General features: G+C 43.5%; 1 protein-coding gene across 1 annotated transcript in view; it reads right to left on the reverse strand.

Moving 5' to 3' along the window:
- The window catches only part of LOC111972342 (carboxyl-terminal PDZ ligand of neuronal nitric oxide synthase protein-like), a 260,880-nt gene that overhangs the window by 58,664 nt on the left and 177,860 nt on the right, over positions 1–24,356 (reverse strand). Inside the window, exon 7 of the mRNA XM_023999365.2 lies at positions 10,617–10,801. Coding sequence (XP_023855133.1) covers positions 10,617–10,801 — 185 coding nt within the window. The remainder of the gene's footprint in view (positions 1–10,616; positions 10,802–24,356) is intronic.

Genomic DNA, 24,356 nt, shown 5'->3' on the forward strand with positions numbered 1-24,356 from the left:
GCGGCATCCTGGCTGGCTGGCTCTGGCGGATCCTGGCTGTCTGGCTCTGGCGGATCCTGGCTGGCGGAAGGCTCTGGCGGATCCTGGCTGCGGAAGGCTCTGGCGGATCCTGGCTGGCGGAAGGCTCTGGCGGATCCTGGCTGGCGGAAGGCTCTGGCGGATTCTGGCTGGCGAAGGCTCTGGCGGATTCTGGCTGGCTGGCTCCGCAGCTCCTGGCTGGCTGGCTCCGGCTGGTCCTGGCTGGACGGCTCCGGCTGATCGCTGGCGCTCTGGCCGGTGACGGCTCTGGCTGGTCCTGGCTGGACGGCTCTGGCTGGTCCTGGCTGGACGGCTCTGCTGGCTGGCTGGACGGCTCTGGCTGGTCCTGGCTGGACGGCTTCTGGCTGGTCCTGGCTGGCGGCCTCTGAAGCTCGGGACAGACGGGCAGCTCAGGACAGACGGCAGCTCTGACGGCTCGGGACAGACGGGCAGCGCTGGGCAGGCAGATAGTTCAGACAACCTGGCAGGCAGACAAGTTCAGGCAGCGCTGAGCAGGCAAGCAGCGCAGGCGGCGTTGGGCAGACGGCCGACTCCTGACCTGCTTGAGGCGCACAGTAGGTAGGCCTGGTGCGTGGTGCCGGAACTGGAGGCACTGGGCTGGAGACACGCACCACAGGGAGAGTGCGTGGAGGAGGAACAGGGCTCTGGAAACGCACTGGAAGCCTGGTGCGTGGTGTCGGCACTGATGGTACTGGGCTGGGGTGGGAAGGTGGCGCCGGATATACCGGACCGTGAAGGAGGACACGCGCTCTTGAGCACCGAGCCTCCCCAACCTTACCAGGTTGAATGGTCCCCGTAGCCCTGCCAGTGCGGCGAGGTGGAATAGCCCGCACTGGGCTATGCTGGCAAACCGGGGACACCCTCTGTAAGGCTGGTGCCATGTACGCCGGCCCGAGGAGACGTACTGGAGGCCAGATATGTTGGGCCGGCTTCATGGCACCCGGCTCGATGCCCAACCTAGCCCTACCAGTGCGGCAAGGTGGAATAGCCCGCACTGGGCTAAGCACGCGTACTGGGGACACCGTGCGCTTTACCGCATAACACGGTGTCTGACCAGTACGACCCCCTCTCACTCCACGGTAAGCCCGGGGAGTTGGCTCAGGTATCCTACCCGGCTTCGCCACACTCCCCTTTATCCCCCCCCAATACATTTTTGGGTGAGCCTCTCGGGCTTCCAGCCGCTCTGCCTTGCTTCGCCTCATAATACCTCCTCTCCGCTTTCGCTGCCTCCAGCTCCGCTTTGGGGCGGCGACACTCCTCTGGCTCTGCCCAGGGTCCTTTTCCGTCTAGGATTTCCTCCCATGTCCATTCCTCTTTTCCCCATTGCTGTTGTTCTTGCCGTCCTTCTCCACTCCGCTTGGTCCTTTTATGGTGGGTGTTTCTGTAACGGCTGTCGTAGTCGTTCTCCTCCTCAGACGAGGAGGAGCATGGATCGGACCAAGATGCAGAGTAGTTAGTGTTCATATTTTAATGAAAAATCAACAAAACACTTCAAAATACAAAACCAACAAACGTGACAAACCCGAAACAGTCCTGTGTGGCCCAAACACAGTCACAGGAACAAACACCCACAAAACACAAGTGAAACCCAGGCTGCCTAAGTATGATTCTCAATCAGGGACAACGATTGACAGCTMTCTCTGATTGAGAATCATACCAGGCCGAACACCAAATCCCAACATAGAAAATCAACCATAGACCAACCCACCCAACTCACGCCCTGACCACCTAAAATAAATACAAAACAAAGGAAAACAGGTCAGGAACGTGACAATGATAGCGGGGCAACAGGCAGTGGCTCAGATGGTTGTTGTCCTTGATGATCTTTTGGGCCTTCCTGCTGTAGGGGTCCTGGAGAGCAGGTAGTTTGCCCCCCGGTGATGCGTTGGGCAGACCGCACCACCCTCTGGAGAGCCCTGCGGTTGTGGGCGGTGCAGTTGCCGTAGCAGGCATGATACAGCCCAACAGGATACGTTCAACTGTACATCTGTAAAAGTTTGTGAGGGTTTTAGGTGCCAAGCAAAATTTCTTCAGCCTCCTGAGGTTGAAGAGGCATTGTTGAGCCTTCTTCACTACACTGTCTGTGTGGGTGGACCATTTCAGATCGTCAGTGATGTGTACGCTTTCCACCAAGCTTTCAACCATCTCCACTGCGGTCCCATCGATGTGGATAGGGGGTGCTCCCTCTGCTGTTTCCTGAAGTCCACGTTCAGCTCCATTGTTTTATCAACATTGAGTGAGTAATTATTTTCTTGGCACCACACTCCCAGGGCCCTCACCTCATTTATGTAATCTGTCTCGTCATTGTTGGTAATCAGGCCTATTGCTGTTGTGTCGTCTGCAAACTTGATGATTGAGTTGGTGGAGTGCGTGGCCACGCAGTCATGGGTGAACAGGGAGTACAGGAGGTGGCTGAGCATGCTCCCTTGTGGGGCCCCTGTTTTGAGGATCAGCGACGTGGAGGTGTTGTTTCCTACCTTCACCACCTGGGGGCGGGCCGTCAGGAATTCCAGAAAAAACAAAATACTGAAAACTTGCTTAAGGCCTATCTGTCTGCGCCATCTTGCTGAGGAGACGCCAATACAGGGGACACAGATCCGGGTGCCTTGTGAGAATTTGTCTGCGAGTGTGTTACCCGCCTCTACCATCGTTCCTATTGGCCAACGTGCAATCATTGGAGAATAAACTGGATAAGCTATGGAGACTATCCTACGAACGGGACATTAAAACTGTAATATCTTATGTTTCACCAAGTCGTGGCTGAACGAAGACATGTATAATATACATTTGGCTGGGTTTTCCGTGCATCGGCAAGACAGAACAGCTACCTCCAGTAAGACGCGGGGTGGTGGTCTGTGTCTATTTGTCAATTATAGCTGGTGTGCTAAATCTAAGTGTCAAGGTTTTGCTTGCCTGAGGTAGAGTACCTCATGATAAGCTGTAGACCATACTATTTACCAAGATAGTTGAATCTATATTTTTTGTAGCTGTCTATTTACCACCACAAACTGATGCTGGCACTAAGACCGCACTCAACGAGCTGTATAAGGCCATAAGCAAACAAGAAAATGCTTATCAAGAGGCAGCGCCCCTAGTGGCCGGGGACTTTAAAGCAGTAAAGATTTAATCCGTTTTACCTCATTTCTACCAGCATGTAGCATGCAACCAGAGGGGAAAAAACTCTAGACCACCTTTACTCCACACACAGAGACGCATAAAAAGCTCTCCCTCGCCCTCCATTTGGCAAATCTGACCATAATTCTATCCTCTTGATTCCTGTTTACAAGCAAAAACTAAAGACAAGCAAACACTAAAGCAGGAAGTACCAGTGACTCGCTCAATACGGAAGTGGTCAGATGTCACACCATCATTAAGTTTGCTGATGACACAACAGTGGTAGGCCTGATCACCGACAATGATGAGACGTCAGAGACCTGACAATGTGGTGCCAGGACAAGAACCTCTCCCTCAATGTGAGCAAGACAAAGGAGCTGATCGTGGACAATAGGAAAAGGAGGGCCATAAAGGTCCCCATTAGCATCGACGGGGCTGTAGTGGAGCGGGTCGATGGTTTCAAGTTCCTTGGTGTCCACATCACCAATGAACTATCATGGTCCCCAGATCTCAAAAAGTTCTACAACTGCACCATCGAGAGCATCCTGACTGGTTGCATCACCGCCTGTTTTACACTGCTGCTACTCGCTGTTATTGTCTATGCATATTCCCTTTACAAATTACCTTGACTAACTTGTACCCCCGCACATTGACTCAGTACCAGTACCCTCTGTATATAGCCTCGTTATTGTTATGTAATTTTCTTGTGATATTTCTTTTTTTTTAACTTTAGTTTATTTAGTAAATATTTTCTTAACTCTATTTCTTAAACTGCTTTGTTGGTTAAGGTCGTGTAAGTAAGCATTTCACGGTAAGGTCTACCTACACCTGTTGTATTTGGAACATGTGACAAATACAATTAAATTTGATTTGATGATGCAAATGCTAAGCTGCAGGACTGTTTTTCTAGCACAGACTGGAATATGTTCTGGGATTCATCCGATGGCATTGAGGAGTACACCACATCAGTCACCTGCTTCAGTGCATCGATGACATCCTCCCCACAGTGACCGTACGTACATACCAACGTACCCCAACGAGAAGCCATGGATTACAGGCAACATCCACACTGAGCTACAGGGTAGAGATAGCACTTTCAAGGAACGACATTCTAACCCGGACACTTAGAAGAAATCCTGCTATGCATTCCAATGAACCAACAAAGAGGGCAAAGCGCCAATACAAGACTAAGATTGAATCCTACTACACCGGCTCTGACGCAAGTCGGATGTGGCAGGGCTTGCAAACTATTATGAACTACAAAGGGAAGCCCGTCCATGAGCTGCCCAGTGATATGAGCCTACCACATGAGCTAAATTACTTCTATGTGCGCTTCGAGGCAAGCAACACTGAAGCATGCATGAGAGCACCAACTGTTCTGGATGACTGTGTGATCACGCTCTCCGTTGCTGATGTGAGTAAGACCTTTAAACAGGTCAACATTCACAAGGCTGCAGGGCCAGATGGATTACCAGGACATGTACTCAGAGCATGCACTGACCAACTGGCAAGTGTCTTCATTGACATTTTCAATCTGTTCCTGAGAGTCTGTAATACCTACATGTTTCAAGCAGACCACCAAGAACACCAAGGTACCCTGCCTAAATGACTACCAACCCGTAACACGCACGTCTGTAGCCATGGAGTGCTTTGAAAGGCTGGTCATGACACACATCAACACCATCATCCCAGAAACCCTAGACCAAGTCCAATTTGCATACCGCCTCAACAGATCCACAGATGACGCAATCTCGATTGCACTCCACACTGCGCTTTTCACCTGGACATAAATAACATCTACATGAGAATGATGTTCTTTGACTACAGCTCAGAGTTCAAAACCATGGTGCCCTTAAAGCCCATCACCAAGCAAGTACCCTGGGACTAAACACCTTCCTCTGCAACTGGATCCTTGACATCCTGATGGACCGCTTCCAGGGGGAAAGGGTAGGCAACAACACATCTGCCACACTGATCCTCAACACGGGGGCCATAAGGGGTGCATGCTTAGTCTCCTCCTGTACTCCCTGTTCACCCACGACTGTGTGGCCAAGCACGATTCCAACACCATCATTAAGTTTGACGACAACACAACAGTGGCAGGCCTGATCACAGACAACGATGAGACAGCTTATAGTGAGAAGGTCAGAGACGATAATAACCTCTCCCTTAACGTGATCAACTCAAAGGAGATGATTGTGGACTACAGGAAAAGGAGGACCGAGCACGCCCCCATTCTCATCGACGGGGCTGTAGTGGAGCAGGTTGAGAGCTTCAAGTTCCTTGTTGTTCCCATCACCAATAAACTATCATGGCCCAAACACACCAAGACAGTCATGAAGAGGGCACGACAATGCCTCAGGAGACTGAAAATATTTGGCATGGGTCCTCCGTTCCTCAAAAAGTTATACTGCTGCACCATTGAGAGTATCCTGACAGGTTGTATTCCCGCCTAGTATGGCAACTACTCGGCAACAGTTAATCAAATGGCTACCCGGACTATTATCATTGATCCCCCCCTTTTTTTTACGCTGCTGCTACTACTCACTGTTTATGAGCTATGCATAGTCACTTTATGTACACCCTACCTACATGTACATATTACCTCAATTACCTCGACTAACCTGTACTCCCGCACATTAACTCAGTACCGGTACCCCGTGTATATAGCCTCGGTGTTGTTATTTTATTGTGTTACTTATTTCCACACTTTGGGTTTTGGTAGAAAAGTCACTGCCAAGAAATGCTTATGGTAGCATTTTTGGACTAAAAACATTATTTTATACAGACTATTACAACAGGAATAAAATGTTCAATATGTTTTCTTAAGCATCCTTTTGTGTGCTTATTATTTAAACATAGATTATTATTTTTATTTTATTTTATTTATATATATATATTTATATTTATTATTATTTTAAAAAATTACCCTGTTTTCTCCCCAATTTCGTGGTATCCAATTGGTAGCTACAGTCTTGTCTCATCGCTGCAACTCCCGTACAGACTCGGGACAGGCAAAGTTCGAGAGCCGCGCGTCCTCCGGAACACAACCCAACCAAGCCGCACTGCTTCTTGACACAATGCCCACTTAACCCGGAAGCCAGCCACACCAATGTGTCAGAGGAAACACCATGCACCTGGCGACCGTGTCAGCATGCACTGCATGCATGCACGGCTTCGACAGCCTGGACTCGAACCCAGAATCTAGTGGCACACGGTAATTGGCCTTCGGGAGGCCCAACCATTGATATGTTCTGGGGTAGGGCTGGGCCTGTCATTACATTTTGTCAGCCAGTGATTGTCTTGCAAATAACTGCTTGTCTCATGGTAATTGACCATTAATTAACATAAACACGTTTAGCATCTCGTGGCTTTCACACACAGCCTACACAATGATGATGCAGACCGTTGGAACATCTACATTCTAATAAATCAATTTAGTATAGCCCACACCATCACAATAGATCCACAATTTTTTATGCAAGTCTAAAAAAACTTGATATGWAGAAAATGTAGCCTATTTCAGAAGAATAGAATAGCATATTCCCAGATGATCTTATGTTAGGCCCTGATCTGGCTATGCCATATGGCTGTGGGCTACACTAATTAATTTAGCAGATTTGCTTAGAATTCTGTGGCATTATTTTCTATTATTTTATAATATGAAGAATAGAATTGAACATAGCTTAATAAAATAGAATGGAGAAAATATCCGAATGATTTCCGAGGGAGTGCACGCACACATGCCGCTATTCTGTGTTGAGCAGTTAACAAAGAAACACCTCCTCCTATATCCTTAACTTAGTTATTTATGTAACTTTATTTGTGATACAAACGTTAGGCTATATGTTTTGATTTTTAATGCATTCTAAGGCTACATTATGCGACATTAATGATGATTTGAAAAAAGTTGCATGAAAGGCATGGGCTCTGCTCTGTTTCTTGCGCAGGCTGCACACACGTCATCAGTTTCTCATTCCTCACTCACAATTTGACAAGCACTTGATCATTTTCTCACTCATCACACTATTCGTAATTTAATCTGGTCTTTACATATAGCCTATGGGTGGAATTAGTTTTGATTTAGAATAGCCCACAAGAAAAACGTCATCCGCAGCCTGCACTCGAATAGCAAATGGAGGTTACATGTGGTTACGTTTTTAATATGCAAGCATAGGCAGCGCGTCCATAAGGCTACGGGAAGCTTTTCCTAAAGGAAATGTAATTAAATTGTTAAAATTATATAGCCTAATTAGCCTACTCCTGTCTATACAGAAATAAATACAATAATTCAAACATAGGCTACTAAAGCATGATTTGGCCACAGAGGATCATTAGCTGTTAAACATTTTTTACATTTAAATCAGCGTTTCCCAAACTCGATTCTCGGGACCCCAAGTGGTGCACATTTTCGTTTTTACCCTAACAKTACACAGCTGATTCAAATGATCAAAGCTTGATGATTAGTTGGATCAGCTGTGTAGTACTAGGGCAAAAACCAAAACATGCAAACAATTGGGAAAGCAAATTGTTATTGCTGTAAAGAGAAGACAATGAAAAGACTAATCTGTCTTTTAGTTATACAAATTCTCAACTTAATTGAGCAAACAACAGTATAGCCTATCTTATTGGCACCAGCGGAGAGCATCAGCAATATCCCCGGTGAGTGCGCACTGCACATATTCACTGTTTATCATTGTTGGGTCAGTGCTTTGTAAAAGTTTGTTTTTGGACAATCATTTCCTCATCCAGTTTAGATGGATGTCATATGCTATTTGTGTTTCCCATTCTCGTCGGCCTATTATATGGACAATGTCATTTTTATTGATATAAAACATAGGAGCGGAGTCAGGTGCAGAAGAGCAGAGAGTTGTGAACAGGCGCACACTTTATTTAGGCAGGAGAAACCAACAGACGGACGCCACTGCGTCGAAACCTCCGGCCAATGCAAAAGTGCCAACGCGCAAACAGTCACAATAATATTGTATAAACACAATAACATACCTCGTGAAATAAACACGGAATAAACGCATACCAGTAAAGCTCGTCAACATAGACACGTAACACAAACAAGACAAAACAAATGGATAAATGAAAAATGGAGCGGCGATGGCTAGAAAGCCTGTGACTTCGTCCGCCGAACGCCGCCCGAAAAAGGAGAGGAGCCGACTTCGGCGGAAGCTGGGATCCTCTTTTAAATAGCGGCCAGTCAAAACTCTGATTTCACATGCGATTGCACAATGACTGGGTTTATAAGAACATGTTTCACTAGGCTCTTTAGGCTATGGGCTCTCTAACCTGTTCCAGGGGTCCTAGGCCTATAGGCTACGTTTGGAGTTATTTGGTCACTTTAGTTGTGATACAAACCTTATCAAAACATATAGGCCTATCGGCTAGGCTACATGAGGTGTCTGACTATGATTTGAAAAAGTTGCAAAAAAAAGGCATGTGCTGTTTCTTGCCTTACTGCATATGCTGGGCATCATTCACAAGTGATAATATCGTCACCCATCAGACTATTCTTAATTTAATATTGTCTTTACATGTACTAAATAATATATGTGTGAAATTAGTTTTGATTTAGAATGGACCCTTATCATGCACCTGTCAGAACAAGGGCAGGGGGAAAGAATACATGTCATCTATGCACTTAAATAGCAAATGGAGGACGTTTTTCCTGCGGTTCATTTTCATAACAGCCAGGTAGGCTATACTCCTGTTGTAAAGTGGAGCAATGTGATTAATATTAGGAAAGTTGAGAAATAAATATAGTAGGCCTAGCCTATAGAAAGCTGATGGGATCATCATCTTTTTAATAGAGGCCATAAAAACTCTGTTTTCTCACGTAATTGCATAGCCTATAGACATTTTGCACAACATGAGCTCATTGGCTCTCATGACGTGTTTGATTAGATTTTCTAATGGATTTGCGTTGATGTCAGAGTGATTAGAGGGACAGTCGCTAATTACCAGGCCAAAAATGTGTCACATAAATATGTGTATGTGACCAATAGAATTTGATTTGGTAAGTACCAGGCCATTAGTGATTGGCAGTTAGAAAGTTTGGTAGGGTACTATTGACCATCAGCAGCATCAGTGCGTAGTTTTGGAGAAGCCTAGTTACCATGACTAAATGGTCACATGGAATTTGACTGCGGCCATGACTCGTGACCGCCGGTGTGATGGTAATATGGTCACCCTAACAGCTATATTCTAGGGGCTATTTTGAGACCTTAAGGAGCATCAGGTACTGCTGGAATGTCTACCAAAGGCATGTCCATCTTTTTGTGAGAAATTACACTGGTCACTCAAAACAGTAAAAAAAGTACACTTTAGATGAGGCCACACAAAAATGACCAATGATTAGTAAACGGACCTATATTAAACATCTTCTGAATCATTATTAAATACTTTAAAAGTTGTTTATAAATGTGTGAATGACTAGGTTACTAACATTTACAAATGTGGGCGTAATAATTAATAAATTATTAAAAAAACGACGTACTAATCCATTATAAATGCTTTATTATGTGGAGTTAATATGAAGCGTTACCTACATTTCTGATAAGGCAGAAAACAGCGTGGCTAATCAAGTTAACTAACTAAGTGTTACCTAAGTGTAAAAAACATTTCAACTTCATGCCAAATATCCTGGTAAAAACGGACAGAAAAAGACTGAGCCGAGAAGAAATGTCAGCTACAGAAGAACTAGATCAAGTGCCCATAAAGCATTTCAAAGACAACCAATAATATTTCCACTCTGGTCTGACTCGATCGAACTTCCCCCGTCTGTGAGTCACAATATTACACTGCACAACAAACTGAAGATAAACAGAAACAGACAGCTCACAATATATCACTCTCCAGTCCAGCCAGAGGGATAAAGATATAGATAGAGCCGCAAACTAGTCATGCCACCCCATATAGTGGTCTCTAGATAGAACACACAATCATGCTTTCACACTGTCCAAGAAGTCTTGGTAACAATATTTTATTGTCTTCAATCCAAGAATAGCAATATTACCCGATATAACTCAATCTGTCGTAACATCAGACAATGCAGTGTGTGTGTGTGTGTGTGTTCTCCCTGTCTCACAAAAGCAGTATGTATCACCCTACATAACAACCTCTACATAGGCCACACATTATTGTTTTCCGCTACCTCAAGCCATTATTACACAGGCCACAAGATATTGTATTTCCCTGGTCGAAACAATCTATAGATGGACCAATGGTATTGTGTTACCTGGACTAAGCAATCTATACAGTAGATAGATGAATGGTATTGTATTTCAGTGGTACAAGCAATAATGACCAGCCATTACTGTGTTCTCTCATTCCAGGCCTTAGTTAGTATATGCATGTAAATATACTTTTAGCCTTCTTGGCTTGCAACCCTGTCCGCTTTCTTCCCACCAAACATACCCGGACCACACCCCCAAAACACATACATACAGCCATACCTTCTTGTCGAGGTTGTTGAGGTGTGTGTGGTCAGTCTTGGCAGTAGCGTACACTCCGTCCAGGTCAGTGACCCCGCGGTTAAACTCCTCCACCGTACTGTCCGGTAATGGTAAGGGAGCCTCCTCCGCATCAATGTCTGTTTCCACAGCAACCACCGACTTCTCCGCTCCTGTTAACTCACGGGCTGAAAGAACAAACACATCAACACATTATTAACGAATGCCTCATCACCACGACATGTTAAATAGTTGCCATAGAAGGAGGGCCAATGGAATAATATACTTTGTTGTTAGAAAGAAAGTTGCGGGAGGACAAAAGAAGAGTGGCAGGATGAGATGCGCTTCATTATGGTGTTCTCCTGTGGTTCTCCTGTTCTTCCAGCTCACAATTAACTCTCCAGATAATCCCACTGGCAGAGCTCAGAGACTGCTGTGGTTTACACCAGTGGAACAGACAGAGAACAGGGGATCAGCTCACGTGTGTGTTTGTGTGTGTGTGTGTGTGTGTGTGTGTGTGTCAGTTTTAATTCCGTCAACAAAAATTGTGATAAACATTTTTCAAACACATATTTTTCAGTGGCAATTGACGAGACAATAACGGACTAAATAGACTCAGAAAAACTATAACTAAACAAAAATAATTTTTCATTTCAGTTGACTAAAACAAGACGAGACAACTATCTCTGTGACTAAATTCTGACTACCAAGTGGACTGGACAAGAGTTTGTGGAGAGATTGAAAGCTTTTCAGTGATGAGCAAAATTAATATTAGCAGGACAGACGCGAAGCTTTACAAAATTAAAAACAACAGCAGAATTTAGTTTAATAGTAAAACAACAGTCTATTTATGTTTTTCTCTCCCTTGAGTATAGGAAAGTATGCTGTCATTTGAATTTGTAATCTCACTCAACCCTCCCACTTTCCTCACTGCATTTCATAGCCAAGTTCTGTAGCCAACGTAACCAAGTCTTCCAGGTTTCCTCTGAGTAAACAGCTTGATTCTAGCTCTTACCATTCAAAAGACATGACCCATAATACCAGCGCCACATTCTACCGTGCATTGGAAAGCCATATTTTATATTCAAATCAAATTGTATTGGTCACATACACGTGTTTACCAGATGTTATTGCAGGTGTAGCAAAATGCTTGCGTTTCTAGCTCCGACAGTGCAGTAATATCTAACAAGTAATAAATTATCTAACAATTTCACAACATACAGTGGGGAGAACAAGTATTTGATACACTGCCGATTTTGCAGGTTTTCCTACTTACAAAGCATGTAGAGGTCTGTAATTTTTTATCATAGGTACACTTCAACTGTGAGAGACGGAATCTAAAACAAAAATCCAGAAAATTACATTGTATGATTTTTGTATGCTGTTTCCTGAAGTCCACAATCATCTACTTTGTTTTGTTGACGTTGAGTGAGCGGTTATTTTCCTGGCACCACACTCCCAGAGCCCTCACCTCCTCCCTGTAGGCTGTCTTGTCATTATTGGTAATCAACCCTACTACTGTTGTGTCGTCTGCAAACATGATGATTGAGTTGGAGGCGTGCGTGGCCACGCAGTCATGGGTGAACAGGGAGTAGAGGAGGGGGATGAGCATGCACCCTTGTGGGGCCCCAGTGTTGAGGATCATCGAAGTGGAGATGTAGTGTCCTACCCTCACCACCTGGGGGCGGCTCGTCAGGAAGTSCAGGATCCAGTTGCACAGGGCGGGGTTCAGACCCAGGGCCTTGAGCTTAATGATGAGCTTGGAGGGTACTATATTGTTGAATGCTGAGCTATAGTCAAAGAACAGCATTCGTACATAGGTATTCCTCTTGTCCAGATGGGATAGGGCAGTGTGCAGGGAGATGCATCGTCTGTGGATCTATTGGGGCGGTAAGCAGATTGAAGTGGGTCTAGGGTGACAGGTAAGATAGAGGTGATATGATCCTTGACTAGTCTCTCAAAGCACTTCATGATGACAGAAGTGAGTGCTATGGTGTGATAGTCATTTAGTTCAGTTACCTTTGCTTTATTGGGTAAAGGAACAATGGCCATCTTGAAGCATGTGGGGACAGCAGACTGGGATAGGGAGAGATTGAATATGTCCGTAAACACATAGGCCAGCTGATCTGTTCATGCTCTGAGGATGCGTCTAGGGATGTCGTCTGGGCTGGCAGCCTTACGAGGGTTAACAGGCTTCTTTCTTACGGCGGCCACGGAGAAGGAGAGCCCACAGTCCTTGGTAGCAGCCCATGTCGGTGGCGCTGTGTTATCTTCAAAGTGGGCGAAGAAGGTGTTTAGCTTGTTCGGAAGCAAGGCGTCGGTGTCCGCGACATGGCTGGTTTTCCTTTTATAGTCCGTGATTGTCTGTAGACCCTGCCACATACGTCTCGTGTCTGAGCCGTTGAATTGCGACTCCACTTTGACTCTATACTGACGTTTTGCCTGTTAGATTGCCTTGCGGAGAAAATAACTACACTGTTTGTATTCGGCCATGTTCCCAGTCACCTTGCCATGGTTAAATGCGGTGGTTCACGCTTTCAGTTTTTGCGCGAATCCTGCCATTTATCCACGGTTTCTGGTTAAAGTAGGTCTTAATAGTCACGGTGTGTACAATATCTCCTATACACTTCCTGATAAACTCAGTCACCGTATCAGTATAATCGTCAATGTTATTATCGGAGGCTACCCGGAACATATCCCAGTCCACGTGATCAAAACAATCTTGAAGTGTGGATTTCGATTGATCAGACCAGCGTTGAATAGTCCTTAGCACGGGTACTTCCTGTTTGAGTTTAAGCCTATAGGAAGGGAGGAGCAAAATGGAGTTGTGTTCAGATTTACTGAAACGAGGGCAGGGGAGGGCCTTGTAGGCATCCCAGAAGTTGGAGTAGCAGTGGTCGAGTGTTTTAGCAGCATGAGTACTACAGTCAATGTGTTGATAGAACTTCGGCAGCCTTTTTATCAAATTTGCTTTGTTTAAATCCCCAGCTACAATGAACGCGGCCTCAGGATATGTGGTTTCCAGTGGTATCAGCTTGGGGGGAGATATACACGGCTGTGACAATAACTGAAGAGAATCCTCATGGGAGATAATAAGGTCAGCATTTGATTGTGAGGTATTCTAGGTCGGGTGAACAAAACGACTTGAGTTCTTGTATGTTTTCACAATCACACCATGAGTCGTTAATCATGAAACATACACCCCACCCTTCTTCCCGGAGAGATATTTATTCCTGTCTGCACCATGAACTGAGAACTCAACTGGCTGGACGGACTCAGACAGTATATCCCAAGTGAGCCATGTTTCTGTGAAACAGAGTATGTTACAATCCCTGATGTCTCTCTGGAAAGAAATCCTCGCCCTAAGCTCGTCAACTTTATTATCCAGAGACTCAACATCAGCGAGTAATATTTGGAAGCGGTGGGTGGTGTGCGCGCCTCCTAAGTCAGACTAGAAGACCCCTCCGAGTACCTCTCCTCCACTGGTGATGTTTTGGACCAGCCTCTGGAATCAGTTCAATTGCCCTGGGGGGTGTGAACAAAGGATTTGATTCGAGAAAGTCGTATTCCTGGTCGTAATGCTGGTAGTGCTGGAACATTCAGATAGACATATGCTATTTAGAACAAACATGCCTCTATGACATGTTGAATAAGGAATAACGTCAGTTCTATTCATGGAATTTCTATCAAAACAAATGTTATTTGTCACATGCTTCGTAAACAACAGGTGTAGACTAACAGTGTAAATGCATACTTACGGGCCCTTCCCAACAATGCAGAGAGAAAAATAATAGAACAAATTATGATAATACGAGGAATTATATCTGCAACGTTCGAGAACGTTTTGCAATTGAACGTGGCCCTGGTAACATTASCAGTAGCCTACCGTAACTATTCTCCCCCCCAAAGTCAATACTTTGTAGAGCCACCTTTTGCAGCAATTACAGCTGCAAGTCTCTTGGGGTATGTCTCTATAAGATTTGGCACATCTAGCCACTGGGATTTTTCCCATTCTTCAAGGCAAAACTGCTCCAACTCCTTCAAGTAGGATGGGTTCCGCTGGTGTACAGCAATATTTAAGTCATACCACAGATTCTCAATTGGATTGAGGTCTGGGCTTAGACTAGGCCATTCCAATACATGTAAATGTTTCCCCTTAAACCACTTGAGTGTTGCTTTAGCAGTATGCTTTGGGTCATTGTCCTGCTGGAAGGTGAACCTCCGTCCCAGTCTCAAATCTCTGGAAGATTGAAACAGGTTTCCCTCAAGAATTTCCCTGTATTTAGCGCCATCCATCATTCCTTAAATTCTGACCAGTTTCCCAGTCCCTGTCGATGAAAAACAACCCCACAGCATGATGCTGCCACCACCATGCTTCACTGTGGAGATGGTGCTCTCAGGGTGATGAGAGGTGTTGGATTTGCGCCAGACATAACGTTTTCCTTGATGGCCAAAAAGCTCAATTTTAGTCTCATCTGACCAGAGTACCTTCTTCCATATGTTTGGGGAGTCTCCCAAATGCCTTATGGCAAACACAAAGTGTTTGCTTATTTTTTTCTTTAAGCAATGGCTATTTCTGGCCACTCCTCTGTAAAGCCCAGCTCTATGGAGTGCACAGCTTAAAGTGGTCATATGGACAGATACTCCAATCTCCGCTCTGGAGCTTTGCAGCTCCTTCAGGGTTATCTTTGGTCTCTTTGTTGCCTCTCTGATTAATGCCTTCCTTGCCTGGTCTGTGAGTTTTGGTGGGCGGCCCTCTGTTCGCAGGTTTGTTGTGGTGCCATATTCTTTCCATTTTGGAATAATGGATTTAACGGTGCTCCGTGGGATGTTAAAAGTTTCAGATCTTTTTTATAACCCAACCCTGATCTCTACTTCTCCACAACTTTGTCCCTGACCTGTTTGGAGAGCTCCTTGGTCTTCATGGTGCCGCTTGCTTGGTGGTGCCCCTTGCTTTGTGGTGTTGCAGATTCTGGGGCCTTTCAGAACAGGTGTATATATACTGAGATCATGTGACAGATCATGTGACACAGTTGAAGTCGGAAGTTTAAATACACCTTAGCCAAATACATTTAAACTCAGTTTTCACAATTCCTGACATTTAAACCGAGTAAAAATGCCCTGTCTTAGGTCAGTTAGGATCACCACTTGATTTTAAGAATGTGAAATGTCAGAATAATAGGAGAGAACTATTTATTTCAGCTTTTATTTATTTCATCACATTCCCAGTGGGTCAGAAGTTTACATACACACAATTAGTATTTGGTAACATTGCCTATAAATGGTTTAACTTGTGTCAAACATTTCAGGTAGACTTCCACAAGCATCCCACAATAAGTTGGGTGAATTTTGGCCCATTCCTCCTGACAGAGCTGGTGTAACTGAGTCAGGTTTGTAGGCCTCCTTGCTCGCACACGCTTTTCAGTTCTGCCCACAAATTTTCTATGGGATTGAGGTCAGGGCTTTGTGATGGCCACTCCAATACCTTGACTTTGTTGTCCTTAAGCCATTTTGCCACAACTTTGGAAGTATGCTTGGGTCATTGTCCATTTGGAAGACCCATTTGCGACCAAGCTTTAACTTCCTGACTGATGTCTTGAGATGTTGCTTCAATATATCCACATAATAAAGTCCCTCCTGCAGGAAAGCACCCCCACAACAAGATGCTGCCACGTCCTTCACGGTCGGGATGGTGTTCTTCAGCTTGCAAGCTTCCCCCTTTTTCCTCCAAACATAACAAGGTCATTATGGCCAAACAGTTGTATTTTTGTTTCATCAGATCAGAGGACATTTCTCCAAAAAGTACATCTTTGTCCCCATGTGCAGTTGCAAACCGTAGTCTGTTTTTTATGGCCGTTTTGGAGCAGTGGCTTCTTCCTTGCTGAGCAGCCTTCAGGTTATGTCGATATAGGACTCGTTTTACTGTGAATATAGATACTTTGTACCTGTTTCCTCCAGCATCTCACAAGGTCCTTTGCTGTTGTTCTGGGATTGATGTGCACTTTTCGCACCAAAGTACGTTCATCTCTAGGAGACAGAACACGTCTCCTTCCTGAGCGGTATGACGCTGCGTGGTCCCATGGGTGTTTATACTTGCGTACTATTGTTTGTACAGATGAACATGATACCTTCAGGCGTTTGGAAGTTGCTCCCAAGGATGAATCAGACTTGTGGAGGTCCATAATTTTTTTCTGAGGTCTTGGCTGATTTCTTTAGATTTTCCCATGATGTCAAGCACAGAGGCACTGAGTTTGAAGGTAGGCCTTGAAATACATCCACAGTTACACCTCCAATTGACTCAAATGATGTCAATTAGCCTATCAGAAACTCTAAAGCCATGACATAATTTTCTGGAATGTTTCAAGCTGTTTAAAGGCACAGTCAACTTAGTGTATGTAAACTTCTGACCCACTGGAATTGTGATACATTGAATTATAAGTGAAATAATCTMTCTGTAAACACATGTTGAAAAAATTACTTGTGTCATGCACAKAGTAGATGTCCTAACCGACTTTCCAAAACTATAGTTTGTTAACAAGAAATTTGTGTAGTGGTTGAAAAACAAGTTTTAATGACTACAACCTAAGTGTATGTAAACTTCCCGACTTCAACTGTAAATTGCACACAGGTGGACTTTATTTAACTAACTATGTGACTTCTGAAGGTAATTGGTTGCACCAGATCTTATTTAGGGGCTTCATAGCAAAGGGGTTGAATACATATGCACGCACCACATTTACATATTTTTATTTTTTGAAACAAGTTATTTCTTTCATTTCACTTCACCAATTTGGACTATTTTGTCTATGTCCATTACATGAAATCCAAATAAAAATACTGTCACGTCCTGACCAGAGTTCTTATGTGTTGTGCTTGTTTTAGTGTTGGTCAGGACGTGAGCTGGGTGGGCATTCTATGTTGTGTGTCTAGTTTGTCTGTTTCTGTGTTCAGCCTAATATGGTTCTCAATCAGAGGCAGCTGTCAATCGTTGTCCCTGATTGAGAATCATATATAGGTGGCTTGTTTTGTGTTGGGGATTGTGGGTGGTTGTTTCCTGTGTCAGTGCCACACGGGACTGTTACGGTATGTTCTTTTGTTATTTTGTTATTTTGTAATTGTATATAGTTTTCATGTTCATTAAATCATGGAAACTTACCACGCTGTACATTGGTCCTCCGATCCTTCTCGCCTCTCCTCGTCCGAGGAGGAGGACGAGCTAGACTGCCGTTACAAATACATTTAAATTACAGGTTGTAATGCAACAAAATAGGAAAAATGCCAAGGGGGATGAATACTTTTGCAAGGCACTGTATGTATTTAATAAAAAAAATGGTCTAATATATTCAATCAAAACAGTATGGTCTTTGTTTCAAAGCCTAGCACATCGAAATGGATAGCGCTTTTTCTAAGGTGATTCACTTTTTAAAAATTTAATAATTTAGGCTTCACTGTCCCGCAAAATCATCCTGTTGTCCCGCATTTGGGTATTTTAAATGTGGCCACCCAAACAGCATGAGTTTGCAGACGACACTATAGTGGTAGTATTGATTACCAACAACGACGAGACGGTCTACWGGGAGGAGGTGAGGGCCCTCMGAGTGTGGTGTCAGGAAAATAACCTCACACTCAACGTCAACAAAACAAAGGAGATGATCGTGGACTTCAGGAAACAGCAGAGGGAGCCCCCCCCTATCCACATCGATGGGACAGTAGCGGAGAGGGTAGAACGTTTTAAGTTCCTCGGTGTACACATCACGGACAAACTGAAATGGTCCAACCACACAGACAGCATGGTGAAGAACAACCTCAGGAGGCTGAAGAAATTTGGCTTGTCACCAAAAACACTCACAAACTTTTACAGATGCACAATCGAGAGCATCCTGTCGGGCTGTATCACTGCCTGGTACGGCAACTGCTCCGCCCATTATCGTAAGGCTCTCCAGAGGGTTGTGAGGTCTGCACAACGCATCACCGGGGGCAAACTACCTGCCCTCCAGGACACCTACACCACCCGATGTCACAGGAAGGCCAAAAAGATAATCAAGGACAACAACCACCCGAGCCACTGCCTGTTCACCCCGCTATCATCCAGAAGGCGAGGTCAGTACAGGTGCATCAAAGCAGGGACCGAGAGACTGAAAAACAGCTTCTATCTCAAGGCCATCAGACTGTTAAAACAGCCAATCAATAACACTGAGTGGCTGCTGCCAACGTACTGACTCAACTCCAGCCACTTTAATAATGGAACAATTGATGTAATAAACGTATCATTAGCCACTTTAAACAATGCCACTTCATATAATGTTGACATACCCTACATTACTCCTCTCATATGTATATACTGTACACTATACCATCTACTACATCTTGCCATCTTGATGTAATGTATCACTAGCCACTTTAAACAATGCCACTTTTATATGTTTACATATCCTACATTACTCATCTCATATGTATATACTGTACTCTATACCATCTACTGCATCTTGCCTATGCCGTTCTATACCATCACTCATTCATATATATTTTTAAATGTACATATTCTTATTCATTCCTTTACACTTGTGTGTATAAGGTAATTGTTGTGAAATTGTTAGGTTAGATTACTCGTTGGATAGTTGGAAGCACAAGCATTTCGCTACACTCGCATTAACATCTGCTAACCATGTGTATGTGACAAATAAAATTTGATTTGAGTGAGAAATTAACCTGCGGGAAAGTGGTCTCCATCAGCTGTTCTAGCGCATACGATGACATGTCTTTTTCCCCCTGCCACTGTTCCTGCCCATTTGATAATGGGTCATTCTAAATCAAAACTAATTTGACATATTAGTAAAGACAAGATTAAATTGAGAATAGTTTGATGGGTGAAAATATGATCACTTGAGAGAACAGTGTGTGCAGCCTGAGGCAGGGAACAGAGCGCAAGCTTTTCAGTGACTTTCTTAAATCATCAATAGCCTATAGTCATGCAAACAATATACTGTATGTTTTGATTTCTAAGAGATTGTAAGGTTTGTGTCATTCACAACTAAAGTTGCCAAATAACTCTAAAACTACTGTATAGGACCTGTTTCAAATTATCACTTCTATGCTCAACATAGCCAATTCATATGCGAGCCCACTTGCTCTGGAATGGGAAAAATATCCTGTATATTTTATTCAGTTCAATTATATTTTTCTTACTATAAGATCATATAATATAAAATAATGTCACTGGACTTACACATATCCTGTCTGCTAAATAAACAAGCCTACAGCCTATGGCATGGTGCATAGTCAGATAACATACAGTAGGCCAACTCATATTCTGTTCTTCTGAAATACATTTTCTTGATATAACAATATTTCTTAAGACCTGCCAAATATAAATAATGGATTGCTTCTACACCTGCATTGCTTGCTGTTTGGGGTTTTAGGCTGGGTTTCTGTACAGCACTTTGATATATCAGCTGATGTAAGAAGGGCTATATAAAGACATTTGATTTGGTTTATTGTGATGGTGTATATTAAAATGATTTATTTGACTTTTTTTWWWATGTAGATGTCCCTACGTGTGCATCAACAACTTATATGCATGGAGGTCTGGAGACGCTAAACATGTTTATGTTAACTAACGGTCAATTACCCTAAGACCGGCAATCTTTTGCATGAAAATAACCGGCTGACAAAATGTTATGACCTCCACATCCCTAGCCTGTACACTATATATGACTGTGTAAAGAACTGTATTTTGAGTTCATGTGGATCTAGTGATTCAGACTTGAGCACTTGGACCAGGACTCAAGCACTGGGACTCCGATTTCAGCCATAGGGACTTCTGACTCGACTCGTGACTCGACCATTGGTGACTCGTACTCGAGCACAGGGGACTTGGGACTGAAGGTTAAGTGACTCGACTACATCACTGGGCAGAACAGTCATTAGCTCCGGTTAAAAGCCCTTAGCCCTCCTTATACTTTTGGAGACCAATGTGGCTGCGGCATCTGTGGAACGTTGATAACAACGGCAATGACGCGACCGAGATGCAACATATACTACACCCCTCTCTCTCTGTCTTTCTCTCTCTCTTAGTTTAATTAGATTAAAGGGCCTTTATTGGCACYGGAAAAAATATGTTTACATGGCCAAAGCAAGTGAAATAGATACTAAACAAAAAGGAAATAAACAATACAAAATTTAAAGTAAACATTACACTCACAAAAGTACCAAAAGAACAAACACATTTCAAATGTCAAATTATGTCTATATACAGTGTTGTAATGATGTGCAAAGTACAAAAGGGAAAATAAATAAAGATAAAAAGAGGTTATATTTACAATGGTGTTTGCCCTTTTCTTGGGGCAACAGGTCACAAATCTTGCTCCTGTGATTGCACACTGTGGTATTTCACCCAATAAATATGGGTGAAATATAGATATCAAAATTGGATTTGTTTTCAAATTCTTTGTGGGTCTGTGTTTTCTGAAGAAAATATGTATCTCTAATATGGTCATACATTTGGCAGGAGGTTAGGAAGTGCAGCTCAGTTTCCACCACATGTTTGGGCAAGTGTGCACATAGTGCCTTGAAAAAGTATTCATCCCCCTTGGCGTTTTTCCTATTTTGTTGCATTACAACCTGTAATTTAAAATTATTTTTATTTGGATTTCATGTAATGGACATACACAAAATAGTCCAAATTGGTTAAGTGGAATGAAAAAAATGACTTGTTTCAAAAAAAGAAAAAAAAAGAAAAAAACAGAAAAGTGGTGCGTGCATATGTATTCACCCCCTTTGCTATGAAGCCCCTAAATAAGATCTGGTGCAACCAATTACCTTCAGAAGTCACATAATTAGTTAAATAAAGTCCACCTGTGTGCAATATAAGTGTCACATGATCTGTTACATGATCTCAGTATATATACACCTGTTCTGAAAGGCCCCAGAGTCCGCAAGACCACGAAGCAAGTGGCACCACCAAGCAAGCGGCACCATGAAGACCAAGGAGCTCTCCAAACAAAAGTTGTGGAGAAGTAGAGATCAGGGTTGGGTTATAAAAAATATCCCGAAACTTTGAACATCCCACGGAGCACGATTAAAACCATTATAAAAAAATGGAAAGAATATGGCACCACAACAAACCTGCCAAGAGAGGGCCGCCCACCAAAACTCACAGACCAGGCAAGGAGGACATTAATCAGAGAGGCAACAAAGAGAGCAAAGATAACCCTGAAGTAGCTGCAAAGCTCCACAGCGGAGATTGGAGTATCTGTCCATAGGACCACTTTAAGCCGTACACTCCATAGAGCTGGGCTTTACGGAAGAGTGGCCAGAAAAAAAGCTATTGCTTAAAGAAAGAAATATGAAAACATGTGGGAGACTCCCAAAAGCATGTGGGAGACTCCCCAAACATATGGAAGAAGGTACTCTGGTCAGATGAGACTAAAATTGAGCTTTTTGGCCATCAAGGAAACCGCTTTGTCTGGCACAAACCCAACATCTCTCATCACTCCGAGAACACCATCTCCATAGTGAAGCATGGTGGTGGCAGCATCATGCTGTGAGGTTGCTTTTCATCGGCAGGGACTGGGAAACTGGTCAGAATTGAAGGAATGATGGCGCTAAATACAGGGAATTTCTTGAGGGGAACCAATTTTCAGTCTTCCAGAGATTTGAGACTGGGACGGAGGTTCACCATCCAGCAGGACAATGACCCTAAGCATACTGCTAAAGCAACACTCGAGTGGTTTGAGGGGAAACATTTAAATGTCTTGGAATGGCCTAGTCAAAGCCCAGACCTCAATCCAATTGAGAATCTGTGGTATGACTTAAATATTGCTGTACATCAGCGGAACCCATCCTACTTGAAGGAGCTGGAGCAGTTTTGCCTTGAAGAATGGGAAAAAAAATCCCAGTGGCTAGATGTGCCAAGCTAATAGAAACATATCCCAAGAGACTTGCAGCTGTAATTGCTGCAAAAGGTGGCTCTACAAAGTATTGACTTTGGGGGGGTGAGTAGTTATGCACGCTCAAGTTCTATTTTTTTGTCTTATTTCTTGTTTGTTTCACAATAAAACATATTTTACATCTTCAAAGTGGTAGGCATGTTGTGTAAATCAAATGATACATACCCCCCCAAAATATATTTTAATTCCAGGTTGTAAGGCAACAAAATAGGAAAAATGCCAACGGGGGGTGAATACTTTCGCAAGCCACTGTAGCCTGTCTTCTCTTGAGCCAGGTGTGACTTCGGCGGCCCTTCTCAATAGCACGGCTATGCTCACTCAGTCTGTACATAGTCAAAGATTTCCTTATTTTTGGGTCAGTCACAGTAGTCATGTATTCTGCCACTGTGTACTCTCTATTTAGGGATAAATAGAATTCTAGGTTGCTCAGTTGTTTTGTAAATTCTTTCCAATTTGTCAAATAATTGTCTCTTTGTTTTCTCATGATTTGGTTGGGCCTAATTGTGTTGCTGCCCTGGAACTCTGTGCGGTATGTTTGTGAACAGAGCCCCAGGACGAGCTTGTTTAGGGGGCTCTACTCCAGGTTAATTTCTCTGTAGGTGATGGCTTTGTTATGGAAGGTTTCGGAATCACTTCCTTTTAGGTGGTTGTAGAATTTAATGTCTCTTTTCTGGATTTTGATAATTAGCGGGTATTGGCCTAATTCTGCTTTGCATGCATTATTTGGTGTTTTATGTTGTACACTGGGGATATTTTTGCATAATTCTGCATGCAGAGTCTCAATTTGGTGTTTGTCCCATTTTGTGAATTCTTGGTTGGTGAGCGGACCCCAGATCTCACAACCATAAAGAGTAATGGGTTCTATAACTGATTCAAGTATTTTTWGCCAGATCCTAATTAGTGTGTCGAATTTTACGTTTGTTTTGATGACATAGAAGGCCCTTCTTGCCTTGTCTCTCAGATTGTTCACAGCTTTGTGGAAGTTACCTGTGGTGCTGATGTTTAGGCCGAGGTAGGTATAATTTTTTGTTTACTCTTGGAACACCATTATTTTTGTCTTACTGAGATTTACTGTAAAGGGCCAGGTCTAACAGAATCTGTGCCGAAGATCTAGGTGCTGCTGTAGGCCCTCCTTGGTTGGGGACAGAAGCACCAGATCATCAGCAGTAGACATTTGACTTCAGATTCTGGTAGGGTGAGGCCGGATGCTGCAGACTGTTCTAGTGCGCTTGCCAATTCATTGATATATTTGTTGAAGGGAGTGGGGCCAATTTTAACCGCACACTTGTTGTTTGTGTACATGGAATTTATTGTTTTTTCCCCAACACCACTTTCCATTAATTTGTATAGCAGACCCTCATGCCAAATTGAGTCTAAAGCTTTTTTGAAATCAACAAAGCGTGAGAAGACTTTACCTTTGTTTTGGTTTGTTAGTTTATCAATTAGGGTGGGCAGGGTGAATTTGGTTAAAAGCCAATTTGACATTTGCTCAGTACATTGTTTTCACTGAGGAAATGTACGAGTCTGCTGTTAATGATAACGCAGAGAATTTTCCCAAGGTTGCTGTTGACGCATATCCCACAGTAGTTATTGGGGTCAAATTTGTCTCCACTTTTATGGATTGGGGTGATCAGTCCTTGGTTCCAAATATTTGGGAAGATGCCAGAGCTAAGGATGATGTTAAAGAGTTTAAGTATAGCCAATTGGAATTTGTGGTCTGTATATTTTATCCTTTCATTTAGGATACCATCAACCCCACAGGCCTTTTTGGGTTGGAGGGTTTATATTTTGTCCT

This window comes from Salvelinus sp. IW2-2015, linkage group LG13 (genome assembly GCF_002910315.2).
Source record: "Salvelinus sp. IW2-2015 linkage group LG13, ASM291031v2, whole genome shotgun sequence".
Classification (NCBI taxonomy): domain Eukaryota; kingdom Metazoa; phylum Chordata; class Actinopteri; order Salmoniformes; family Salmonidae; genus Salvelinus; species Salvelinus sp. IW2-2015.